Here is a 27,373-nt window from a genome sequence, read left to right as displayed (position 1 = left end):
AGATAAATATCATGCGCCTCAAAGCTAATATTACAGTGCAAATAAAGCACAGCTCATCACGCTTTTAGCAGCTAAACAAAAGCCCAACCTCAGAGTCRCGAAGGAGGCCAGCACCTGCATCGAGAAGCAGGCTGTAGGAGGGCTGGAAAACTTTGATAGCATCTGGGTTCGATTGCGTAACAGAATGTGATTTCCAACCACGCTTGGAAGCGGTGACAAACGTGGAGTAGGAATACCCTTAAGGCCTCACGAGGCCTGCACGGCACGGCTCGTCCTTCAAACATGGCGGAGGTCTTTTASAACTGATTGGAATCATTTGTAGCTAATTTGGTAACGTTAAAATAAAAAAAAGAAACATCCCCACACATCCTCCCAAGAATTTCACTCTAACGGAAAAAAAAGAGACCGTATTCAGGTGGTTTTATAAGACACGATCTATGTGGCGGTCTTCTGAGCACATACGTATTCTGTGCACTCTCTGTGATGCTTGGACTGACTTCCTGTCACTGCGAGCGCTACAGCAACATCCGTTCACCACAAGAGATGAAAAGCGGCCCGCAGTCTGAGGTGTGTGAAGTGTAGAGTGCGCCACAGCAGAGGCAACGCTGAATCTGAGAGGCCTCGTGAGTCCTGCTTCAACGAAACGCGCCAAATGTTCAGGTGGTCTTCTCTCCAGTGATGGAGGACGACGCTTATACGGCCACTATTGTAGGGTTTTAATTTCAAGGCTTGAGATTTAAAGGACAAAAGAAAATCAAGGTCAAAGTCTATTTTTACAACACACCGTCAGGGCGAAAACCACATTTGAGCCTCGCCAAGTTCTCTTTGACCYTAAACTAAGAGTTTGAAACCACAGGACAGGAAGTGTATCGGCTACAAATAGACATTATAGCATGTTGTGGGGCGTTCATTTTAGTGTCATACATTAAAAATAAACCGGTCACGTCTGATTTAAAGTCAAAATATTTTTACATGCTTGTTTTCTTTTTAAACAAGCAGCATCACGTCAGCACCTCAAAAATGTCAGCGACTCCCACGTCGTGAAGAGCAAACCTGGATAAAAATACACAAGCCTAACTTCACCTCAGTCTTTCAGCCATGATGCCCCCCCACACACACCTCTTTTTTGTTAATGTATTGGAACATGTTTAGGAACGATGCAGCCCTGACCCCCTTTGTCTTGTAACGTTCCCCCCTTTGCTCACACACAGCTGCACACACAGCACCTGTCAAAAAGCCTGCAGAGCAAACCCTCAACGTCTCAACGACAGGAAACTGGCTGGGTTGCTCCTCCACAGCGTGCGTCTGTGTGTGTGTTTGTGTGTGTGAGTGACACCACATCAGCATTGCTTGCACACTTAGTTATAATAAGAGAGGCGGATGATGACATCTTCACACCCGAAACGCTCGAAGGAGAAGTTCTTGCTCCTTTAGCGAGAAGCTCTTTGGAACCAAACAAATGTCTGGAAAACAACATCTTGATGGCGGCCTTTGAGATCTGAACGTTGCTGGACACTCAAGGAGATATTTGACTTTTTTTAGAGGTGAGTTCAAATATTTGGAATCCTTTTAATGATAAAAGTCGATCACATAGAGAAATAAAAATAAGCTATAAATGTTTTCTCTCATCTTAGTGGAGAACTTGGATAATTTCATACATAAATCAAAAAGTTTCATCTTGTTACATCTGTTTTGAGCAAAAAATGACATGTTAATATTAAAACGCCATCACCTATATGTAATACGGTGAGCTTTATCCTTTTTCATGTCACAGTAAAAATGACATGAGTACTGTCAAACTAAATACTTTACAGTAATATTTRTACTTAACAACACAAAGCAGGTGAGCAGTCAGAGCAGAGATGAGCTGAGTCGACTGGTTTACGCCCCAACATGCACTAGACTGAGTAAACACAAAACATTACATAAAAAGTAAAAAGAACATGATTTAATACACTCAAATTGAAATATAAAAACATTAAATACAAAAATAAAAAAAAACAGAAAATAAACTATTTCCCTTAAATCACACTTTCATTTCAAGATGGAGGACAGCTATTTTTTTACGGTGAGACAGTATTTAAAATGTTGATTTACATCATCCTGATAATTTCCACTGCATTCTAAATAGTAACATTACTGTAACTGCTCATACAGTATGAGTATACAAAGGTATTGTGAATGTGGTAATCTTACTGTAAAAACACAACTTACTCTACATTATTTTAACAATAAAGAGCTGTTGAAATTAAACAGCAAAACAACCGTTTACAGCAAAGTTTAATTCTAATAGATGAAGCAGAAAACTGGTACCAACTGTATTTATTAATTTTATAATGATTTAATATTGCCAAGAAATTGTTGACAGCAGGGGATTGCATTTTTTAAATTTTACTATTAATTATTACCCTTAAAACAAACATAAAAGAATATTTCTGGTTAATAGATACATTTTGCACCTAATGAAAATAAAGTGAAACATTTTTATTGTAACAAAAACAATCCTATTAGGACATAATAGGTGTACTTTGTGTTTAGCTTGTTGATGCTACAAACACATTTTTGTCAACATGGAAATCTGTTTTTCTAGATCATCATTTTTCTTGACTCTTGCAGTTGATTTTTTTTCTTTTTAATTTCCACCATGTTTCATGTAAGAATCAGCTGTTTGCTTGGAAAGGCCTCCAGTTCTTAATAAATAGCAGAGGGTAGCCCCTGTGTGGAAAATGCTGACTTGTGTGACTCACTGTAAGCGTAGGAGACCCTTTTTATACCCCGGTGGTCCCCATGTGATTCATTCATGGGTTCTCTCTGCAGAGCCCGTGGGTTGTTAGCAGTGTAAGGTCAGACTTCTTAAGGGTTCTCACGACTTTGAGCCTTTGGGACAGACGGCCGCGGCAATTAGCCCACTGACCCTTTTCCACGAGAGGCCTGAAAGGAGTCAAGCAAGCTTGAGAAAGCCGGTTTGTGTAAAATAACAAAACCACATTCAGCCAACAGATTGGACGAGATTAAAATCTCTGAATCTCTGAAGCACTCAAGCTTGAAGGAGGACTTAAACCCAGATCTGAACTGTTGCAGCAAAACTCCTTCAGCTTTTATTTCATTTTGTCGTGTGACAAGGTTTAAATGTGACGAAAAGTGTGTTGAATATTTGAAATTTCCCAGGTGTTACGGGCTCGTTTTTCTACTTCAGTCACTGSTGATCCTCCATTTTGTGTCAAGGCCCTCAGCAACTTCCGACAAAGGATTGGCACGCACAACTCTGAGGTGTGAATGTTCAAAAAAGATGAATGGATACACCAGAACACAAGTTATCTGCCTTACAGAATAACACCATGATCAGCTACGGACATTCAAAAACACAGACTCTTAAACACAAACAGGAGTTACCGGTCAATCAGGTGAATGTCATCTGATCGGACAAATAGAAACATCGGTCAGATAACATGCTGGAGAAGATTCTCAGTCAGTCAGGTCATGAGCAATCAAAAAAATCGGTTAAAAAAACAAAACAACAGTTTTTTTTTGTTTTTAAGGTAAAGATGTTTTGCTCCTTGTCCAGAAAGCTTCTTCATTTAAAAATGTCGAGTCCAGTTGAAATAGAAGTCCATTTTTAACCTGTTTTTTAATCTGTATAATCTACAAACATTTATACTTTTTGTATTATCAACACTAACCCATAAAGACATTTCAAAAGATAAACTATATTCAGTTTTGCCTGAAATTCCCAGCTCAACAAAGAAYATTCTGTACAGTTGACGGAACTTATGGTTTTCTTTCATCTGTCATTGACTTTACTGATACAAATGTTCAAATTCACCGATGGCGTTGGGATTTTTAAAACTTCAAACCGTTTTGAATGTGCCTCAAAGTGGGAACTGACAGTCTCTGAAAGTGAAGGTTTTTTAAATTGCAGGAAAGATGGGATGCACCTGCAGCTCGGACTCTGACAGCGACTGGATCGAGAACTTGGATGAAGTCTGCGAACACTGCAACTGTCCCATCCCCCCACAGTCCAGTAATCCAGTAAGAGTTTGTCTGTTTGTGTCGGAGTTTAAATACGCAGCGCGAATGGCTTCTGGTTGTTCTTTTGTGGTTGAATGTGAATGACCACCTGAGATGCACACATACACACAAAAGGTGATTGTGTCAAAGTGAGGGTGTGAACACGGGGCTCCCACAATTTATTCTGTTATGTAATTTTAACAAAAGTCCAACTCGCTGGCTGCTTCATCTGAATCCCTTACATAATAACTGGGAGGGAAGTTGTCTTTTGTGTGATGTGCAATTAAACAAGAGTGTAACATTCCCTCTGCAATGTTTGTTTCCTCGAATTGACTCAGATGTTTTAGATTAGAGTTAAGGAGAAAACCACCTGTGTGTGCCACAGTGAGGTGTTTCTGTTTACAGAAAAACCAAAGCTGCTCAYGTTTTACTGTTACTGTAAGAGCTGTGCTGTTATTGTGAACGTGTTAGACAAAGTTATACACAGTTTTCATGGTTTTTAGTGAACAAAATGGGTGTAAATTTAATTTTGTTTTCTTGTCCTCACAGTACACAGATCAGCTCATTCCATATGGATCACAGTATTCACCTCCAACATCACCTTTACCAGGTAAACCCCCCGGTGCTTCAATCAGAAATAAGGAAACTATAAAACACCTGTATGAGGAATTACCTCAATGTTGAATCTAATAACTGAACGGGATGTTGTCAAAAGCCTTAAAAAAGAAAATTGTCAAATTTCTCAGTCCTGTCACTTTAAATCTTCTAAATCAGGGGTGTCAAAGTCGTTTTCACAGAAGGCCTCGTCAGTGTTTTGGTGGCCCTCAAAGGACCAGTTATAATAAACTTGAATGTTTCATATTCAGCTAAACATGAAACGTCATGTTCCTTGTCTCATCGTTACAGCTGAGCACCGTTAACAAACAATAACTGAGCTCTACGTGGTATTTCCTGCATAAAAACTGCATTTAACCTCTTGCAAACACTGAAAAACACCATGTGTATGACTGACGAAATGTGAAATAAATAATACAGAAATACTTTTGTAAGGAAAAAAAGTGAGTTTTACTCACTGATGAGTTGTGGTGAACAGCTGCTGTCTTGAATTTTGAACTCTCCTACTTTCCTACATCAACATGCGTTATGGAAGATATAGTTTATGGTCGATGCTGGCTTTAAAGCAGCTTATATCGAGACATTAGGGGCAGGACMAGTATTATCCTTCATCTTTTAAATTAGTTTATTTTGTTGCACAGAATCATAAATTAAGTTTAAAAATTGAATAAATTTTGGCGGGACGGATGGAAGTCACACGCGGGCCTTGAATTTGACACGTGTTCTAAATTAACCTTTCCATTTTAGAATTTGTCTACATAACATTTTCCATTGTCTATTTTAATATAAATTTTCCCTTTTCGTCTTACAAAAATGAGAGCTGTGTGTCCTACATGCTCCAGTTTCTCACTGGTCAACAAACGGCCTTGATGACACTTGGTATTGTCCAGTTGCTGAGTGTTTAATGAAGTCTCATTAGGGACAAACTTGTCCTTTCTTGGCATCAACCGACAAAACATTACTTTCAAAACAACAGTAAACCACAAAGGTATTTATGTTCTTCCGGTGCTTCAATTCTCACGTCTTCTTTCAGCTTTTTGACGTTCCCATTTCAAGTGGAAAAAAACATTTGCGGTCAGCTGGATTTCTGTACACCTTTCARCATGATTTGAGCCTCATTAGAAACAAATTATAGTTTGTAAAGAGACTCACTGTCTGCAGAGAAAATCAATTAAAATCCACAAATCTGGCAAAAAATTCCTCAAATATAAAGAAGTCTGGTCATGGGTATGAAAAACTGAATATTTCTCTACAATATTATCAATTTGTAGCAACCATTAATGATTCCTTTCTGAGGTTACAGCTTCAACCCTAACCCTCCTGCTGGCCTTGGTTCAAAACTGCTTTGGCAGGCTGTTTTAACATTTAATAGCTTGACTGGATATCTATTTCAGATACCTCAAATACATTTTCCTAGTCAAAATGAACATTCCAAACATCTAAAACAACATTCTTCCAATCTAAGTTGTTCATTTTAGATAGGAAGATTATAATTCTTACTACCGGTAGTACAAATGACGACACTTTCCTCATGCATGTGTGTTGGGCTTTTACTTCCAGATATCTAAAATAACAATTTAGATAGGCGACTTATAATTTGTAAAGATTTATAGATATCTGATACTTAATTCTTAATAGTTCGATTTTATTTTATGACATCCTGAAATTAAGTTTCTGCTAGCAAAAACGTAATTATAGATATCTATAATTACAGTTCTGACCAGTAGGAATGTAATTTTGATCAGGAAGAATGTTATTTTAGTGATCCACAAATGGAATAACAGAGAGGAGTAGGTTTTGAATAAATGTTAAAACGGCCTGCCGTAAAACCCCTGATGCTTCAGCTGAGATCTCTGGGGTTGTTATAGTCCCAAGTCTAGCAGGACGGTTTGTTTCCAAACTGAAAACATTTGGAGAATTTAAAATACCTTACCAAAAAGTATTTGTTACTACAGAATCTCAACAAACTAACACTTTTAATCTGTTTGTTTTTTCCAGATAACATTGGCGTGGCCATTTACAGCTATGAGCCTAAACATGAYGATGACTTGGGCTTTGACAAAGGAGACAAACTCAAGATCATCAACAAGTGAGCTGCTTTCAATTTATTTATTTTTTGCCATTTTTTAACCTCAAATCCCATTGAGATCACAGATCTCTCTTGMRAGGGTGGCCTGGGCCTGAAGGTCACCTATACTTGGTTTTGGTCTGTGGGGGAAACTGGAGTGCCCGGATAAAACAAGAAAGCACAAGCAGAACATGCAAACTCCGCCCAGAAAGTAAATACAATGTTTAAATACAATTGAACAGCAAAAACTAAAAATTAAAAAATAAAAATTTCCTCAAAAATTAGGTTAAGGGTGAATGCAAAGGCATAACTTTAGGTCTATCATTGGAGGGCTAATGCTCTAAAACCCTGCATGTCATTTTTAGCAATTACAGTATGTTTAAATGTACATGCATGACTTTGTAAATATTTAATTCAGGTTTAAATTACTTAAAGACAACAAGAGAGTTGCATCTGTCTACTTAACCAGTTAATTTATTTTGTGTTTGAGTAAATGATGTCATTTTAAGGTGTATTTTGACTTGATCAAATTATTGTGGGGGTCATAACCCCTCTAAACCCCTGCAAATTACGCCTATGGGTGAATGCAACTTGATGAATTTTTGTTTGCAGAAAAAAGTTCAAGATATAGAATGTTTCAATGTTATACAGAAAACAATGTGTTATTATTTTATTTTATTTATTTATTTTTTACAAATGATGCAAAAGGATGTTATTCTGGTTTGTTCCGGTATAATTGTGGTTTTGGTTGAATATATTAAGCTCAGGATGTTTCCGGTACATTTTCCGATCAAGTTTGCTGTAACGTCATGAACTCCGGCAGGTTTCCTGTCTGTCTGAAACACCAACAGTTAAACATAATGAAAAATTTAAAAGCAAAATCCTCATAACCCTAAATACATCTCAACACCAGTACCCAAACTCCTGATGGGACAGGAATTTTTGCAAAATTACACATAAAGTTGAATCTTTTATGCATCAGTTAGATTAACGTACAAGTCAAAATGTTATTTTATACGTCATGTCAGCATCACCTCTTTTCTGCATATTTTCCAAGTGTGTTGATTCTTTTCTTTCGAGATAAATTGAATACAGTATTGTGATGACAAATTTTAAATCTTGAGCATTGAACACATTTTACCAAGAATTTCAAAGCAAATAAAAATGTTGCTGTGTAAATCCTTAAGTTTAAACCTAAAACCACTGACCGCCTATCTGTTTCAGAGAGGTAAGATATTAAGAACATTACATTGTGCAAAGACACAATGAAACTCCACCTCCATAGTCATAAAAAGTTTACAATATATTTATTTTATGATTTATACCTTTTAAAATTGTTTCATGACAAATCAAAATCTGATGGGAAAGTTTTGACTATGTTTTTTGATTGGGACATTTTATTGTTGATCAAAAGTTTACATATTCTATAAAGCATGACATGTATGGACATCTAGCTTAAGTTTGACTATAAAGGTCACACATGTTGAAATTTTGTTCTGTTTTCTACCTTTATGTATAGAGCTTTTAATAAAATTTTAAAAGTTTATGCAAAAAATATAAAAATTTAAAAGCTAGTTTAAAAAAATGGAGGTTAATAATGGACCAAAACAAAAGACATAGTAAAATAAAACTAAATTAATTTTTTTTTTTTGTAAAACAAGACTGTGAATTAAAATGAGCTGTATCCATAACATTGATTAACGCAATCTAAGTGATAATTAATGAATAAAATAAACAAAAATACTTTCAAGTAAAATTTTAAGGTGGGTTTTTCTTTTGTTGTGCTTCAAATGAACGTATAATGTGGCAAAGATAAAATATTAGCAGTTTATTTTTCCACTGAGTCGGATGCAGATTGTGATGTGGTTCATTTCATGCATTTAACGTGCAAAGACTCAGTCTAAATGTTGGAGCTGATTGTGTTCTGAAGGGGAATTTAGTCCAAGCTGCTTTGAGGCAACAGACAATCTAAACAAACTGRTCCGGTTCTGTTTTTTTGTTTGTTTTTTTCTTAGGGATGATCCAGAGTGGTACATGGCCGAGTCCCTGACCACCGGTCAGCGGGGCTACATCCCATACAACTTCATTGCGATGACCACCATAGAGACAGAACCGTACGTCACACAGGAAACACGATAAAGTCTGAGCGCCGTCTCGACTCGTGCGCTGTGTCCCTGAAGGAAGGGAAGTGGTTTAGCTCAGAGAGTGAAGCTCATGGTGTGTTTTGTGCTGCAGGTGGTTCTTCACCAACATTTCTAGAAACGATGCCATGAGGCTCCTGCTCGCGCCGGGGAACACGCAGGGTTCCTTCCTGATTCGAGAGAGCGAGACATCCAAAGGTGAAATGCTCTCTAGAACGTTACATTATAACCAGAATGAGTAAAATGTTGCACAATGTAGACTTATTTCTTCATTCCTTATAGTTGCACTTTCCCAGAAGCCACTTCCTGTTTCCAAGTTTGCTTCATCTTTTTGATTTCACTTTTATTTTCCTGCTAAAATCTAATGTTGAGACCTGACCTGTTTACACTCTAGCCCAAAATGTGCAATGTATGTCATATAGGTCATAAATAAATGGTGGTAATGTTTATATTTAATATCTAACACAAAATCATCTTTTTTAACACTCCAACAGCAAACCGTCTGACCCCTTAACACCGTTATACTTCCTTTTCACGTGCTTTAAAACAGAGCTAAACTTTAAAACCCGGTGGTGTTTTTGTGTGAACATTTGTCCCAAAGATTTTAACTTTTCTTGTTATAACTTCTGTGCTCCTCCCTTCGTTGTTTTTCCAGGGTCGTACTCGTTATCGATCAGGGATTTGGACCCCAACACAGGCGAAGGGGTCAAGCACTACAGGATCCGCAACCTGGACAACGGCGGCTTCTACATCACGACCAAGATCTCCTTTAACTCACTGAAGGAGCTCGTCCAGCATTACTCACGTGTGTAAACTCTTTATTTATTTATTTATTTATTTATTTATTTATTTATTTATTTATTTATTTATTTGGCTTTCTGAAATATGCAAGGCCTCCATTTGGCTTGGAGCACATGTTGTTGAATGGTGCCTTTCCAGGTGTGTAAGCTGCCCACGCCATAGACAATAATGCACCCCTACATCATCAGAGAGGCAGGCCTTTGAACTGTGCACAGTTAAGCCTGGATGGTTGCTCGTTTATATAGGACGTGCAATTTCTAAAACAAAAACTCAAATTAAAAATTTTCTGACCACAGAACATTTGCCTCAGACTGATTTTTTTTACCTTGAAAAAGTAATCATCGTTATATCTAAGAGATGCAGCTTTTGTAAAATGCTCTATTTTTGCCTGTTGCTAGTTAACCTGTTTAGTTGAAATGTTTCCCATTTCTAAAATGTACTTTCAGAGCTTTTTGTTGCCCTTGTCCTGTTTTTATATATATGTGCGGAAGATTTAAAATTTAAAATGATCTTTTGTTCCTCTAAAACTTGAACAATTTCTACCTTTAACCATTTGATTTTTTTTTTCCATTATGAATAAAAAAACGATTCATTCGATTTGAAAAAAAAAAATCCCCTGGATGTTAAAAATTTGAGTTTTTGCTTATTTTTTAAAGTTTGCTGTTTTCTCCCCGTGTTGTTCAGGTGAATCGGATGGGTTGTGCACATTCCTGGTGAAGCCGTGCCAGTCCAGGGCGCCACAGAAACCCTGGTGGCAGGACGAGTGGGAGATTCCCMGAGAGTCCCTGAAACTGGAGCGCCGGCTTGGAGCTGGCCAGTTTGGAGAAGTCTGGATGGGTGAGCTGTTTTCCTTTTTGTATGAGTTCTAAAAGGAACCTTTTTTTTTTTACATGTGAAAAACCCAGATGCCCAGTCTGGTTGCAAGCTAGACAGTATGCCTGCCAGGAGCCAGAGTTTTTCTGCAGTGTGTGCAGAAGAGTTTCCTAAGCAAAGTCCTAATTGTAGGCTTGTTTGGGCTGGTTAACGAAAGAATGATGTGTGGTATTAACCCTAATGCGCAACATTGCTCCAACTAGAAATCTAACTTTCTGAAAAGATTAAGGATCTGCAGATTTGTCTGCTTTCATAAATGTGATTGTGCAACGCTAGGTTAAACAAAAAGGCTAGAAGTTTTGATCACAAKCCCTTTGGTTAGGCCACAACCTCGTTATTATTGAGCTAAAGGGGTAATTTTCCCTYGATTTTCCATCCTCATTTTCCTGCACCATTTAACCTCCCAAACAAACCCCTGGACAAAAGCTAGACTTGTCCTCATTTCACTGCCATGTTCCATTTACAGTCTTGTCCTGCATGTTTGTTACCCTGTCTTCATCCAAACATTGGTCTGTATGCTGTTGGTTGACATGAGAATAACCACATTGTTGTATTAGAATTGAAAAAATCAAGACAGATTAAAGGAGAAGAAAGAACRCTTTGAACAGCAGATAAAGATTTGTTCCCCGCATCGCTTTGCTTCATGGCTGAAGAGATGCTAGAAGTGAATGAAAGAAAAAAAAAACTGGTTGGTCACGGCTTCGGTTGAGATGAACTGAGTTAGCGTCAGTGTTCCGGAGATTCTGTTTGCATGAAAGACACGTGAAACTTTCACTGAGGAAATGCTTTGGCATAAAATAGTGTAACATAAAAAGAACCGAACAAAAGTTTTATATATTATATCCTGCAGTTTTGGAACTTTTGTATTTTATGTTAAATCTAAAATGGAAACTCAGGGATGTAAATGATTTTTATTGATACGAGCTTGTAATTTCCTGGGAAAAAATACAGTAGAAATATTTATTTTTCAAAGAACAACTTTCAATGACTCATCCTTCACTCAAAGGTGAATGCTATTTTTATATTTGATTAAGACTTTTTATTTATTTTTTTATTCAGAGAGCTGAGGGTTACAAAACGGTGCCGACCCGTTCAAGTAAAATATATGGAAATTTGTTCTGGTGTTACAGAAATAAAAAAATTAAAATGTGTGAAACTATTTTCTGTGAGGAGTTTCATTGGAAATTAAAAGCTGTTAGCAAATGATGCTTAACTTTAACAACCTTTCGATTTAACAATCTTTCGCTCAACCCTCCTGCTGCCCTTGGGTCAAAAAGTCCCACAAGGCCTCAGAGTAACACAGTGGAATTCTGCATTTGAATGAATTATGATCAAATTATCTCCAGAAATAAGTTGCCTACAGATTTTTTTCAGGTCTTTGTATAATTTGTGTTAAAAAAAACAGATGGTTGGATTTACTTAACTAAGTTACGTCAACAATTTCCACTTAACTGAGTTGAGTAAATGTAAAGCAACTTTAAGCAACTTTATCRCAATTTCTTTGAGTTGTAAATGTGAGTGGCTTCACATTTACTCAACTCAGTTAGTTTAGAGCAGAGGTGCCCAATGTGGGGCCCACGGACCAAAATTGGCCAGCCAAGCCAATTGATTTGGCCCATCAGCTGTCCTGGTTAGTGGATTGTAATTTAAGATGTACTACAAGAGACATTTAGATTAGATTAAAGCCCACATTTAGATTTGCACACCTTATAAGACCCCATATACTTGAATTTTAAATTATGAAAAGTCCAATGAGCCTTTGCTGCCCGAGCATATGTTGAATTTTCTCCATGTTCAAGGGCTGAAAAAAAAAACTAAACAAAAAAAAAATAATGCAACCACTCTGACTGCTAGTTTAATCATAAAAAATAACTTTACTTAAGAAGTATTTGCATTTCTTACATTATAGTATTTGGCCCGCGGCCCTCCGATTGATTTTAATTTTGGCCCTCTCAGAGAAAATGTTTGGGCACCCTTGGTTTAGAGAAAATTATTGACATAACTTGGTTCAGTAAATCCAACAGTCTGTTTTTCAAGTGTAAATTCTTCCACTGRTTCACTTAAATTCAAGTTTTTCTTGTGGCTTTGAATCATCTCAGGTCTCTACAACAACGACAGAAAGGTGGCGATTAAGAATCTAAAGATGGGCACGATGACAGTGGAAGCCTTCCTGGCAGAAGCCAACATGATGAAGAACCTGCTGCATCGTCACCTCGTCCGCCTCTTCGCCGTCGTCACTCAGGAGCCMATCTATATCATCACAGAGTACATGGAAAACGGTACGCAGGAACTGGTTCTTTCTTTTTTCTTTTCAGTCTAAAATGTATTTCTCATTTCGTGGAGTGGTGACRTCAGCTTCTTTCAGGTGAGCTCAGTCGACTCGAATGAGTCCCAACCTGTCTGCGTTAATCATGTCTGGTAGCACATGTGTCACAGATGTTCAGGATTAAACACGTTGATCTGTTATCAGGCGCCGAGTGCGAGTTTGAACAAAAGGCTTCACACAAACGTTCCACTCCGGTGACTCTGATGAAAGCACTTAATGTCTTTCCATCCCACCTTCCCAGCCGACTCTGCTTTTATTCCTGTTATGTGACACCAGATATGAGCCTTAAACTGTAACCATTGTTTATAACTGGACATGAAATCTCCTGTTAGAGCTGCAGGCTGTCCTCTGAAGTGTCCCCGGCTATTTCCAGCCCTCTCCTCATCAGCCGCCTTTGTTATCCCCTGCGAGGCGGTGAAAATGTTTCGAAACAAACATGAACTTTCACTTCTTTTCCGGACCCCTTCCAGCCAGCCCAGCCGTGTTTACGGGCCGAGGGGAAGTTTCTCTTGGCCGGTCCGGGACGAAGGGTGTTAAAATAGGAGACGGTGGATTGTTGTGTTATTGTTTAGGAGCTTGATCCCTGGCACTTCTCCAGAGTTAGCATTTCACACATTTTACTGCAGCTATAAAAAATGGAAAACACTTTRAATGGTTAACGATGTGTTTCATGTCACTTCCTCTTTTTAATCTTTTCTCATTATGACATGGATTTTTTTTGTGACAGAATKATAAAATAGGTCCACAGCAGCAGATGGAAGCATGATAGCACAATAAAGGCGTAATGTGCTTAAAACCCCACATTCAGATGCTATCCTGTTTTGCTTTAACCTTTCTTATTATTCTTCTCGGTGTGAGTGAAGACACCAAAATGCACCAAGAGCTGCAGCCACAAACACAACAGCAGCTTTAGAGCTGAAGCAAAAAGGCCAATTGTGTTACAGTTTGTGAACCGGCAGTGTTTCTGCACCAGCCTGACTCTTTGTCTCTCTGACTCTTTGATCCGTGTGTGGACAGGACACAATTGATGCTTCTGTGGTTGAGAGAAAGGATGACTAGAGTTCCCATCTTTTACAGTTTGTYGCCCTCCTTTTTTCTTTTAGTATTATCAAAGAAGGGAAACACCAGGCACGCCTTACCKCCTTTTCTTTGTGGCCTTTTTTAAAGAGCATTGCTCTGGATTTCTAGACTTCAAAAGCAATCTCCTGGATTTAAATAAAAGAGTTACAAACCTCCAGCACAATCACTTTCATTAAAGTCTTTCCGCTGCTTATGCAGGTATTATTCTGCACCGATCGAACCAAACTGTGGGTTTGATTAGCTGTGAGAAAGTCTGCAGCGACTTGACAGATGTTTTGTTTACTTCCTTAAACTGACATGTTCGCTGATTTGAGCTGCTATTCTGGTCCCGTAWTTATTTTTGTCTCCCAATTGTCCACTGGTTAAAAATGTCTTTTGTCTCTTGCTCRAGGTATTTTTGTTTGAGTCTTTTTCCATATACTGTCATCATTTGCTGTTGATTCAGTTTGTTTGACAAAGCAGTAATGTCCTGAGAGAATTGGTACAGATTTTATAAAAATAGTCACATAAAGACTTGGAAAAACACGGCAWGACAGCAAACGTTATCAACTGCACATTGAACTAAAGAAGACATGCCATCTGAAAACGTAAAATATACAAACTACAGTCACATAATGCATTAATGATAATAAAGATTGATGTAATGCTTTGATTAAAACATCTGCATGTACTTTTCAGGCAGCCTGGTGGACTACCTGAAAACCCAGGAGGGAAGCAATTTGCCCATGAACACCCTGATAGACATGTCAGCTCAGGCAAGATTTCTCTCTTTTTTCATTATTCCTAGAACACTCCTTTCACTCACTTTCTTAGATCCCCATCTMGTTCTTTCACTTCCTCTGCTCCGAGTCAGATCCTTCTGAGTAAAAACAAAAAACAAGCAGCTGCTGTAATGAGGCATACGCTGAACACTAATCTCGTCACTTGTGCAGAAATAACGTGTGCAAGGATGCACGTGTGCTTGGATTAATTTCAGTCCAGACGCTGTGGCACAAATAAAACTGTTCTAATTTAATGAAAGGTACCTTGTTTGGTTAAAGTTCTCACACAAAAAAGTGCMAACTAAAGCTGATTTAAAGGTGGTAAAAGAACCTGATACTGAACAYGTGATGCAGATTAGGTTTTCTGAATTTTGCCAAAGATACTAAAAGTAATGGCACAAGTCCTGCTCACGAAGTCGTTATTTATTTAATCAGTTACMGTTGAAAAAAGGATGGTTTAATGATAAATAAAGTGTAAGCTTGAGAACAGGATAAGCTTTAAAGATGTTTGGAACTTTTTCAAATAATCACTAATAATTTGAAGAAGCTAATTTATGGCTACAAACTTTTTTTTTTAAATTTAGGCTCAACTATTCTCAAGAAATTTCAAAAGCAGCTCATGTCTTCAGCTCTTATTGTCACAGAAGTTTGACTGCATGAGATATTGTGGGTGTGGGAATGCCAAAATCAACCACAGGAAGACAGACTGAAGTTTCAAAGTCTTAGGTGAAAAAAAAATAAGAATCTTCATCTTTAGTCGACAAAGTCTCAGACGTGTTCGGAGCTCGGTGCAAAAATCCACACCTTATGCAGCGCTGTGCGGTGAACCTTTTACAGAAGACAAAATAAACTTTTTCACGAATTTAGAGCATTTGAGATGGATCGTGAAAATGCATAAAAAGGAGACGTGTTTTATTTTTACCTCAGATAATTGTTAGCTGACTGCAAAACAGATATTCTATTAAAATAATGAGACAGTTAAAGGAGTCAGCAGCTGTGAGGTGGGCGCCACAATGTTGAGCTATAACTTATGTGTTCCTCTCAAGTTTCTGACAAAAACATCACACCCCGTGACACGTACATGACACATTCTTGCACCTGAGGTGTGCTCAAACAAAAACTCCACAGCTACGGGAAGCTGGACACACGTACACACAAAGGATTTGTAGGTGGTACTTTCTATCCCTTCAGACATCATGACACATTCCTGTTTCCTCCTTCATCAGCATTAGATTAAGGTTTATAGTTTGAAATGAGTCGTAGTTTTTGACTGAAACAGAAGCAGAGAGAGAAGTCAGGTAAAGGCAAAAAAGAGTGACGCTTTTTGTGTCACAAAGACAAACACAGCTGGATCTGGGTGGAGTGTAGATCGGGGGGTAAAAGGGTAGAAGTAATTAACCTACAGGAAGTGGTAAATTCCCTGGTTTGGGTTCATCCGTAGAATAAGTGTGCCAGTTTCTTCTCAGTCATTTTGTTTAGGGGCTGGCCTGATGATGTGCTGTCCTCTGCAGGTGGCCGACGGCATGGCGTTTATTGAGAGGAAAAATTACATCCATCGAGACCTGCGGGCGGCAAATATTCTAGTTTCTCATGAGCTCATTTGTAAGATCGCAGATTTTGGCCTCGCGAGGCTCATAGAGAACAACGAATACACGGCCAGAGAAGGTACCAGAAACTTTCTGCATATTTCGTTTCATGTGTCTGTGCATCACCGTAGWTGTGTTTCAATTGAGGGGTTCTGTGAATGTGTTTAACAGGTATAAATCTAAACACACGTGAAAAACACGGTGCATGTTTTAAATGTTTCTCTGCACCTGATTGAAATGAACGAGGGATTAACAGGCTTCTGCMGAACTTAAACAACTAAAACCTGTTTTATTCCTCCTTTGAATAACGTTTTTAACAATATATTTGGACCTACACGCCCTTTGACAATCATCGGGGGGGTGCTGCAGCACCCTTCACACCCATGATTCCCACCCCGTTGTATACACGTCATTATATTTGTATTCAAAGCATGTTTGCATTCACTGAAAGTGGATATCAGGGTTGCTCTTGTGTGTCCTTTCTTCCTCAAATTAATGTTTTCTCTTAATTTAAAGGTGCAAAGTTCCCGATTAAATGGACCGCACCAGAAGCAATAAACTATGGCACTTTCTCCATAAAATCTGATGTGTGGTCATTTGGGATTCTCCTCACAGAAATAGTAACGTATGGACGTATTCCTTACCCAGGTAAACGCTCATTTGTGCGTGTGTGTTTGTGTGTTTTTCTGTAGTACTTGCAAAATATTTAATAAAAATTGGACGCAAAAACAGATTTGAATGAGTCTTTCAGAAGATTATCATTGGAAGTATATTTATAACTGATTACCATTAGGAGTCGCTCCAATTTAACATGGTCATCAATTGACAATATTCATCACGAAAATGACCGCAACTCAGTCAGTTTTGCAGATATTGAGATCAAAGCGTTGTAGTAGCTGAGAGTCATGCTCAACACATACATAAAGAGCTAACAATTTTTCATTTAAAAGCTTAAGCAAATATAACACCATCTTTTCTTATAATTTGGGTTCAAGGAATGCTGTGCCTCTGTGTGAGTGTTTGTTTTTCCTGTTTCTATTTTTTTATTTGTCATAATACCTTATATTTCTCTTCCAGGTATGTCAAACCCAGAGGTAATCCAGAACCTGGAGCAGGGCTACAGGATGCCCAAACCAGAAGACTGCCCCGATGAGCTTTATAACATCATGCATGAATGCTGGAGGGAGAAACCTGCGGACAGACCCACGTTTGAGCACCTGAAGAATGTGCTGGAGGATTACTTCACCGCCACAGAGAGGCAGTACCAGGAGTAGATGTAGAAGTGGACCAAAGAGAGACTTACGTYAAATCAAACTAGTGGATGCTGGGTTTTTGAAAGTGAAACGATCAAAATTTGAGTACCTATTTGTTTGTGTTTTGCATCAAACTATTTCTGATCAATCTCTGGTGGAAACATGGACCGGGAACAGCTGGATCAACCGCAGCAGCAGAGAAGAACGTGRTCATCAAACTAGTGACGTAGTGGTGTAGCTGAACAAACAGCTGCTCTGCTGGTGATTTTTTAAAATGTAAATATCTGCTTCATTTGTGTTTTACTTCTGCAGCTTAATGCCTGTTGTAGTAAAGAGCTTTTCTTGGATGTTGTGTGTTATTGTACTTCCATAAAAATGAACCACAGAARATGTTGTTCATGTTTTATATATAAAATAAATATAATTCATTTTGACTGTGATGGACTTGCGACCTGTCCAGGGTGTACCCCGCCCCTCGCACTGTGACTGCTGGATATGGGCACCAGTGACCCACGTGACCCTGAAAAGGAAGAAGTGTGTACAGAAAATGGATGGATGGATGGATGGATGGATAATTCATTTTGAATGTCTTATTTTAAAAAAATAACTGAGGATGAAGTATGTTTTTCTAAAATAATCAAGACTTACTCATGAAATGCAGCTCGGTAGAGTAAATGAAGTGTTGAGAGGAACTCTGGTTTATTTGATGTGCAGCTATGATGTGTTTATTTATTTATCTACAACTTTATTTAATCAGAAAATAAGATTCTTTCATTTCTAAATCTCTTTTATTTGTTGTGCATGTCAACACAGGCAGGAGCTTAAGACAGTCTCATGCAAACAGTATATTGATAATAGACAGATAAACTACTTTTGTCAACTTTAAAATATATTTTTCTACATTGGATTACTTTCTTTTGCTTAGATTCACAATAAATGTGTGAAACAGAATCTAAAAGCTGACAAACTGAAAAAAAAAATCAAGCTCAGTCAATTAAAATGCAAACGACAAACTGAATCTGCTCTTAAAATTGGAATTAGAGATCTCGTGCTGTGAACTCTGTCGCCCCCTGTGGACAACCGCCGGAGTTACAGTCTGTTCATCATCACTGATCGCCGTAGCCTCCTCTTCTACAGTGTGTGCGCGATAAAACGCCAGCCAACAACAAAAAAAAAGGACATAAAAATGGCATTTACTTCCCAAGGAACAAAGAAAAAAGTTTGCTATTACTATGATGGTGAGTACACAACTGTTTGCACTTCAGCAAACGGGCGCATTTTTGGACGAAATGCGTCGGTTTTTGCAGCACCCATAGTTTCGTTCACCTCCTGCTAAGCTTAGCTAGCATAGCTAACGTGAGACGCYCTCATCATCTCAGCCTGGCGTTTATGTCGGAGAAATTACGCCTTAAAATGTTTAAGTGGCTTCGCTAAGACATATCTGGTTCTTAAAATGCAGTTTAACCCATTTTTGCTGAGGTATTAGYACTTTGGTTGGATTAGTCAACTAGCTAGCGCGCTAACAATGGGGATGTGAGTTCATTGTCAATAAAATTAGTTATCAGTTTAGGAAGAGCTCATGTTTTTTTCTTCTAGAAACCTTGGTATTTCGAATCGACATTAATAGTTCGGTGGTCCAAAAAGTTAATTGTCCAGTTTAGTTACTTTTAAATCAAAACTGATTTCAGTATTTTAGATGTGCAAATTCTAACAAATATTTATATTGATTGATAAATGTCTGCACTTCCGTTTTTTCTGCATTCTTGTCTGTTCAAGTAGTGTTTTTCTTTTCTATTGTCGTATTTTGTTATTTAAGTACAAAAAACTAAAACACTAGCATACTGTTTTTGTATTTTTTTAATACTCTTTAGGTGATGTTGGGAATTATTACTACGGTCAGGGCCATCCCATGAAGCCCCACCGCATCCGCATGACACACAACCTACTGCTCAACTATGGCCTCTACAGAAAGATGGAGATATACGTATGACGAATCAAACTGTTTGTATATGTGTTCTCCTTTTCATGTGTGTCTGAAGATCTGATCCATTTTCTGTGTCGCAGCGTCCGCACAAAGCCAGCGGAGAAGAGATGACCAAGTATCACAGCGATGATTATATCAAGTTCTTGCGCTCCATCAGACCAGACAACATGTCAGAATACAGCAAACAAATGCAGAGATGTGAGTTTGGTCAGATAAGTTACTTTATTTAGAGACATAATGCTAAGGCTGGCTGTGTGTGTGTTTATTTTACAGTTAATGTGGGAGAGGACTGTCCAGTGTTTGATGGTTTATTTGAGTTTTGCCAACTCTCAGCTGGAGGCTCAGTTGGTAAGTTTTTTTTTTTTAAATCTCAAAAAATGTCAATAACCTTATCAGACTCTGAATTCCCTSTTTCCCTGTGCTCCAGCCGGCGCAGTGAAGTTGAACAAGCAGCAGACAGACATCGCGATCAACTGGGCCGGAGGTCTGCATCACGCCAAGAAGTCCGAGGCCTCCGGGTTCTGCTACGTCAACGACATCGTCCTGGCTATTCTGGAGCTGTTGAAGTGAGCGGAAACCTTTGGAAAAATAAGCATCGCTTTAAATTTAGCAGTTTGTAAATGCTAGGCTGATCACGTTGAACTCCCAAAACTATGTTTAATTTTCAGGTACCACCAGAGAGTTCTTTACATTGATATTGACATCCATCATGGAGATGGTGTGGAGGAGGCGTTCTACACCACTGATCGTGTCATGACTGTGTCTTTCCACAAGTATGGGGAGTACTTCCCTGGCACCGGTGATCTWAGGGTACGTCTCTGGTGACTGTGTATTTAAAAATCCAAGTTCCAACATATTTAATTGATACTTATTTGTCTTTTTTTAGGACATCGGTGCTGGCAAAGGCAAATATTATGCTGTGAATTATCCGCTGAGGGATGGGATTGATGACGAGTCTTATGAAGCCATATTTAAACCGGTGAGAACTTCTGTAATGTCATAGTTATGATTTCTTTTCATGCGCAGGAAACGTTATTTAGAACTCTTGTTTCCTGCAGATCATGGCCAAAGTGATGGAGATGTATCAGCCCAGTGCGGTGGTCCTCCAGTGTGGAGCTGATTCTCTGTCGGGGGACAGGCTCGGTTGCTTTAACCTCACCATCAAAGGCACGTTAAKTTAACGAGCGTGTTGACTTGTGATGTTACGAGCAGTTTTCTGTAGTATCTGTGGTGTTTTTAATCATTTGTTCCTGTTTGCTTAGGCCATGCCAAATGTGTGGAGTACATAAAGGGCTTCAACCTGCCGCTGCTGATGCTGGGCGGAGGCGGTTACACCATCCGCAACGTGGCGCGCTGCTGGACGTTCGAGACCGCTGTGGCCCTGGATTGCTCCATCCCTAACGGTATGTCTTGTTCTTGCGTCGCTCTGACAGTAAATATAATAAATAAACGCACAAAAGAACTCAAAACTGATTAAAGAAAAGAGAATGCTCAGTTTATAAAAGCGAGTTTAAAAGTATGAAGATTCAATTGWACAGGTTTACGTTTTCCAGAAACACTCTTGAGTTTTGAGGGATTTTTTTTTAAATTTTTAAACCATCTAACTGTTTAAATGTGTCGCATTTTAAAGCTTCATTATGTAGCCATCGCATCAAAATGAACTGCTAGGAGAATAAATATTTTAATTAGCAGATTTATTGCTAAAGGGCTCGACACACGGGCAGCAACAAACAACAGCGATTAACGGCTGTCATCGCAGCCAGGGTGAAACCCGACACACGGGACGTGATAGCGATCGCAGCGTTGCGAATCGCACTCTCAGATCGCTTGTCTTCACAAAATTTGATTGGTTCTTGACTCTGAAGGSGGGTGTGCATTACGGACGTGTAAACTAAACAAGTCTTGCGATGCTAATGATATTGAAAAACAAACACACATCAAGATACAGTTTTATGAGGAAAAACCTACCATAAACTTCACCCTGGTGGCAATAAATTCCCACAAAGCTGCCTTTTTTAGTAATCACTTGGTGAAAGTGTTAGCTAGCTGCAGTGTGTAGCATGCTCTCCTCTCATTGTTCAGTCAATGAAACCCTCGCTGATTGGTTGTACGCTAAGCGACAGCGATAAAAGTTGAACATTTTTCAACTTTCATATGTCGCGTCGCAAGCTCGCGTGTGCACGTCTACGTGTACGAGCGCGAAATTTCACATGCACTATTTTCRCCGGTCGCTTRGCTGGAGGAGGGCAAGCGATTGTCGCCTCACCGCACAGGCTCCATAGGAAATGAATGGAGAGCGAGCTACGTCGCCTCCCGCGTGTCGAGCCCTTAAGTGTCCTCACTTTCTCTCTGTGCTTTCTGCAACAGTATTACCTTTTTAAAATGCCRTCTTTTTACTGCTCTAACTGGTTGTTTCAGCTCTTGTTCAGACAAATTTTGTTTGTTTGTTTTGCTCCAACGCTCTATAAAAGCACAAGAGTATTTGGTTAAAAGTGTACATTAATCATAAATCTTTCCTCTTTACGTGACAGAGCTGCCTTACAATGACTATTTCGAGTACTTTGGACCAGACTTCAAGTTGCACATCAGTCCCTCCAACATGACGAACCAGAACACGAATGACTACCTGGAGAAGATCAAGTGAGTTCTTGAAACCAATTAAATATCCATTTTTGTGAGATTAATTAGAGAAGTTGCATAAAGGCGGCTGTCACAAGTTTTTTGAAGATGTTACTATATTACTTTGTGTGTTTTTTTGTCTGTATTTATGCTTTTTTTTTTTTTTTTCTTTTTCAGGCAGCGCTTGTTTGAGAACTTGCGAATGCTGCCTCACGCCCCTGGTGTCCAGATGCAGGCCATCCCAGAAGATGCCATGCAGGAGGACAGCGGAGACGAGGAGGAAGATCCCAACAAGCGCATATCTAGTAAATAAAAACTTTCTCCAGATCGATTCCCTTGCAGCTTAAATTTCTAAATGAGTGAAATGCTTTGATTGAACCCTGTCCTCTCACGACTGTTAGTTCGCGCTCAAGACAAAAGGATAGCGTGTGAGGAAGAGTTCTCCGACTCCGAGGATGAAGGCGAAGGAGGCCGCAGGAACACAGCCAGCTACAAGAAAGCCAAGCGAGCCAAAACTGACGGAGAGAAGGAGGGAGAAGAGAAGAAGAAAGGTGAGGAGGAAATAAAAGGTATCAAGATTTCATTAATTTCCCCTTTTTTTCATCTCATCCTCACTCTTAAGTTCTGACAGTTCTTCTGAAGAATTCTTTTTCTTTTATTAAAGAAGTTTCTTGATTTTTTTTTATTTCGTTGTTCCAAAGACATTAAAGAAGAGGAGAAGGTGCCAGAGGAGGAGAAAATGGACACGTCAAAGTGAGAAAACACTGCACACACTTATTACCCATGATGCCCTGGAGGCGGTGAACAGGAGGCGTTAATCATTCCTTTAATCCTGGTCCTTTAGGCCAAAAGAGGAAACCAAGACATCTTGAGGTTCTCAGCACCGAGTGACACCAATTAAACCGGATCACCGCTGATATTAAAGAGTTTTTTTTTTTTTCCTTAAATAAGTTTTGGACTGCTGCAGTGGAAACCAGTGAAGGACTGTTCCTTTTTCAAACCTCCTCTGAATGGGATGGAGATACAAATGTTTTGTTTTTTTAAGAACACCTTTGTAACTTTTTCAGGTTGTTTTTTTTTGGAACACAAGTTTATTTTTTGAGTCTTGGTTTTGTCAAACAAAAAAAGAAGTTAATCCTTTAATGCTAAAGTATTCGCTCTGTCCTTGTGAACAACTCTGTGAAAAATGGCTTAGCTTGTGTGTTTTTTTATATATAAATATATCTGGATTTTATTTAAGTCAGATATTTTTTGGTACCTTTTTTTTTTTCACTCCCACTTTTGTTTTGTGCCTTTTCCAGATGTAGTTGAATGATGTAGAAATAACCAATGCTTTTTTTTGGTAAAATTTCTGCTTAAACTTATCTTTTTACATGGCACATTGTAAACAAACTGCTTTTTTTAATACATAAAATTTAGGTTACAATTCAGTATCCATTTCAAAAGGGGGGGACATTTTTTGGGGCAAATTTCTAGAACTCTTGCCTATAGTTTCCCAAATGTTTCTTCGAACAGATCCCTGGTGTTGGGCTTTGCGTCCTCGTAAGGGGCAAAGCAAATGTTAAAATATTCATTGTATATATTTATATATTTGTATTCTGAAAACATTTAGTAAACGTGTTCCACTTAACTGCTGGCTAATATTTAAATTCGACCACACCAACATGAGCTGAGAATGGGCTCAAACATTGTTTTTAATAAGCATAAAAAAAGGCAATGTCTGCTTTCTGATGTACAGTTCGTTAAAAAACATATAAAAAAGTAAAAATACACAAAGCAAATTTTTGAACAAGACGAGTATTTCAAAGCAGAGTAACAGTATTTCATGCCGCAGTGAACTGAAGAGCATAAATGGTAATAAGAGGCTGCTTTTTTATGTTTAAATCCAAATATCTTCAAACTGTGTAACAGAACTCTCTTTTTACACGGCGAGGAATCTCATTAGACCCAGTCACTTTGCTGAGCCGTAGAGTTACTGCGCAGCAGGTCGTCCTGCTCGGTGGGTCCGTCCTCGGCTTCGGTCTCTGGTTCTGGAGCCGGAGCCGGGGTTTCAACTTTTTTCTGTCCACGCACCTGAAACGTAGTGTAAAATTATTTAATGGAAACTTAATTCTGGATTGATTCGTGACAAAAGCTTAATCCGACTAATCAAGGGTTTATTTTTACACACATCTAAKAAGTATTACATTATATGTAATATATTAACCTTTTTTTATTTTATAATGAGATACACTTGCTTAAAAAAAAGAGGAGAGGGGGCAAACCCAGCCTCGTGCACATGATAAAATATGCGGCTGCTTACCCTGGACTGGAGGGGCTTCCTCCTGCACGGACACAGGTACAGGAAGGAGGTGCAGGCAGAAAAGCAGCGAAAGGCGAACACTGATTCCACAAYGGACATGACGACAAGAGGCACCCACAAAACTATTATAGTCTCCTGAATAACACACAAAAAAGATCATTAAATGTGTTTTTTTTTAAACCTGATGAAAGAAGGAAAACAACCTACATAAAGACGAGTTGGATCAAAAGGACACTCGAATGTGATGCTCGATGAGGCGACTTCTTTATTTGGGGTGTTGCAGTGGGTCTGTAGAATTTTCATTCCTTTAAAGACTAAAGTCCTAATCGCAGAAGCTGCCAACCCTGTGGCCGAGGCGATTCCTAACAGACCTGTCAGGAAGCTGAAGACCAGCAGAACCCACATCTGGAAAGACAAATTACACGTTTCTCAGTCACAGAAGCGATTCAAAGCATGTCGAGTGAAATCTGACGTGAGTTTAGTGTCAGAGCAGACATGTCCCTACAGGAGCCAGCAAATGACAGAGGTGGGAGAAGTATTTACCAGGGTCTTGACTTTCTTGTTTTTAGACAGAACGATGGCTGTTATTCCACTAATTATTCCCTGAAGAGACACAAGCAGGATAATCAGACGAGTGATGCAACATTTATGAGTCCGCATCCAAAACACACACTTTTGATATTGTTTTGTAGTTACACTCARATTTGTTGGGTAAAGCATGAAGATAAGTTGCCATTGAATGCAGCCAGTGTTATCAGTGTGTCTGGAAAACTACTGGATTAAATTGCTTTATGTTTGATAAATAGTTTACAATTTTACAATGATTTCACTCACCATCAGACCTGCCACGATGGCTATGATGTTGGAAATGGCGTACAACAGAGTCCCGACCCTGTTTCGAACATGGATGTGTCGGAGCACGGCGCCGTGCACCAGGGCGCCCAGAAGGAAATTGACATGGCCCACTAGAACCAGGGCCAGCCCCATCTTCATCAGAACTTTGCCATCTTTGAGGCTGGCGCAGCACAGTCCTGGTGAATGCAGAAATGTRTTGTTTTTATAAATGAGGGATKACATCCGTAAAGAGAACATTTAAAGCGCAAACTATCCATGCCACAACTTGTTACTTTACATTTAGAGTTTGCAGAGACAGGCTCTGTCTTGTTGGATGCAGATGGGAGYTCATTACAGTACTGAGGCCTCAGTGAAACAGAACAGAAGTGACAAATTTACAAAAATATTGCGGAAGCCCTTGAGAACAATCCAGTGGTGGCCGATGAGCTCATCCTGTGTGCAGCAGCAGGGCGGCGGTGCAGGGACAGTTTTTGCTCAGTTTCTGTTTTTACTCTGAGGGAAATGCAAAGAAGCCACATCGAGGCCCAGTAAACTGATCCTGAGCCAAAACAAGACAAAGCCTTGGGCGTGAGGTGTTTGAACCTCAAACGCCACATTCACCGGAGCTGAGGGGTCGGTCAGGTGGTGTCAGGTAGCTGCTGCTGTGCATCTTCTCTTCAAGTCTGCAAATACTGGCTGTGTTTTTAATTTTAGTTATATTAAAGACAGACTCTGTCCATTATACGTTGTTACAAAGAATAGCACTAACAATAATAATAATAATAATAATAATAATAATAATAATGGCTTACTTTATACTTTACATGTGAAATAAGTAATTTTAGTTTAGGGTGCAACTTGGATAGTTCTTTTTACGTATTTTAATAAAACAATACTTTAAGTTTGTCAGCTTATTCATCACATTTCTACTTGTGTTGGAAAATAAACAAGTACATGTAGAATAAAAGTATCAGAACATCAAAAGGCAACTCATTAAAGTTATCTTTAAACGGTCATAAACCTCAATTCAGCTTAGTTATATCATGCAAATTTAACACCTAAACTCATTTTTAAGAAGCAACCAGTCCATWTCTGATCCAGTTACATTGTTCCAGTTCAATTGGTTCAATCCAGTTCAGTTGAAAATGGAGATCTGAGCAATAATAATGGAATAAAACTTGCATAAATCCATAAAACAGGCCTGACACTGAAGTATAGCTTTATTATGATCATCCCACAATCAACAGCTGGGTTTTCGGTTTTCCCTCTGATACAAAGAAAGCTTTCAAAGAAAACACAAACAACCACAAAACCTTGCTGCTCAGCTGAAGCAACCAACGTTAACACACAGACCACGCCTAAAAGTTTCACAACAACACCTGGAAAATCCCCCCTCCCCTTTCACCCCCCAGTCCCCCCCACAGCTCCCACCAGTCAGAGCGCAGCCACGTACCTGACCCGGCCATGGTGGATTCTCAACCCCTTTCAGATCATAAACACTGTTGTGAAAGTTGTAACCAAAACCATTTCTGACGACTTGTTACCGCTTCAGCTTTGGTGGATCCTCAACTTCCTCAAACGCCACTCACCTGAGGACAAAAAGGCCCCGCCCATCACCTGCCTGAGCGGAAGCCCCGCCCACAACAGGCAAATAACACTGCAGCTGTCAGGTAGAAGGGCGGGTAGGTAGATAGTTTATTTAATATGCAAGAAACTAAAAGTTATTTCAGCAGCAGGGAAATGCAAAAGAATACAATTAGCCTTAATTATCCTAATTACAGAGTTGTAAAGTAACTAAGTGCAAATACTTTGTTACTTTATTTAAGTACAATTTTTAGGTATCTGTACTTGAGTAATTATTTTTACTACTACTTCTTACATTTTCACACAGTTATCTGTACTTTTTACTCCTTGCAGTTTTTAAAAGACAAGAAATAGAAATTGGTTACTTTTATTTCATTTTGCTTGTTTTCATTTCAGCTTGTTATTGTAAAAAAAATAAATACTATCCATATAAATTGTGCCTACTAGATAAAGTTAATTTAATTGTGGTTGAATGAGAAGTATAAATAGGGGAGACCGGGTATGGTTGTAACACTTTTTGCTCCAGCACCTGTAACTC

General features: G+C 38.8%; 3 protein-coding genes across 5 annotated transcripts; 2 read left to right on the top strand and 1 right to left on the bottom strand.

Moving 5' to 3' along the window:
* The first annotated feature begins 1,386 nt into the window (after positions 1-1,386).
* On the top strand, positions 1,387-17,950 carry lck (LCK proto-oncogene, Src family tyrosine kinase). The gene is made up of 13 exons (XM_014009479.1): positions 1,387-1,544; positions 3,920-4,029; positions 4,558-4,618; positions 6,622-6,712; positions 8,707-8,805; positions 8,927-9,030; positions 9,488-9,637; positions 10,318-10,470; positions 12,606-12,785; positions 14,591-14,667; positions 16,185-16,338; positions 16,776-16,907; positions 17,337-17,950. Exons 2-13 carry the CDS (start codon positions 3,925-3,927, stop codon positions 17,531-17,533), a joined length of 1,503 nt encoding a protein of 500 aa, XP_013864933.1. The 5' UTR covers positions 1,387-1,544; positions 3,920-3,924; the 3' UTR covers positions 17,534-17,950.
* A 620-nt stretch (positions 17,951-18,570) lies between these two features.
* LOC106519358 (probable histone deacetylase 1-B) lies at positions 18,571-23,745 on the top strand. 2 transcript variants are annotated; one of them, XM_014011003.1, is made up of 14 exons: positions 18,571-18,750; positions 19,384-19,496; positions 19,577-19,694; positions 19,770-19,844; positions 19,924-20,062; positions 20,165-20,306; positions 20,383-20,475; positions 20,555-20,663; positions 20,759-20,899; positions 22,028-22,136; positions 22,293-22,420; positions 22,517-22,666; positions 22,817-22,868; positions 22,960-23,745. In XM_014011003.1, exons 1-14 carry the CDS (start codon positions 18,699-18,701, stop codon positions 22,985-22,987), a joined length of 1,449 nt encoding a protein of 482 aa, XP_013866457.1. In that variant the 5' UTR covers positions 18,571-18,698; the 3' UTR covers positions 22,988-23,745. The 2 variants fall into 2 exon arrangements, with proteins under 2 accessions (XP_013866457.1, XP_013866452.1); XM_014010998.1 differs by having other exon boundaries at positions 18,572-18,750; positions 22,517-22,684.
* Positions 23,375-26,950, bottom strand: tmem54a (transmembrane protein 54a). 2 transcript variants are annotated; one of them, XM_014011014.1, is made up of 6 exons: positions 26,841-26,950; positions 25,252-25,448; positions 24,961-25,020; positions 24,625-24,822; positions 24,418-24,552; positions 23,375-24,188 (listed from the first exon to the last, which is right to left on the bottom strand). In XM_014011014.1, exons 1-6 carry the CDS (start codon positions 26,863-26,865, stop codon positions 24,057-24,059), a joined length of 747 nt encoding a protein of 248 aa, XP_013866468.1. In that variant the 5' UTR covers positions 26,866-26,950; the 3' UTR covers positions 23,375-24,056. The 2 variants fall into 2 exon arrangements, with proteins under 2 accessions (XP_013866468.1, XP_013866476.1); XM_014011022.1 differs by lacking the exon at positions 26,841-26,950 and adding an exon at positions 26,705-26,835.
* Positions 26,951-27,373: the final 423 nt, after the last annotated feature.

Source organism: Austrofundulus limnaeus, unplaced genomic scaffold, assembly GCF_001266775.1.
Source record: "Austrofundulus limnaeus strain Quisiro unplaced genomic scaffold, Austrofundulus_limnaeus-1.0 Scaffold2, whole genome shotgun sequence".
Lineage (NCBI taxonomy): Eukaryota > Metazoa > Chordata > Actinopteri > Cyprinodontiformes > Rivulidae > Austrofundulus > Austrofundulus limnaeus.
This window is presented reverse-complemented; position numbering and strand designations above follow the sequence as displayed.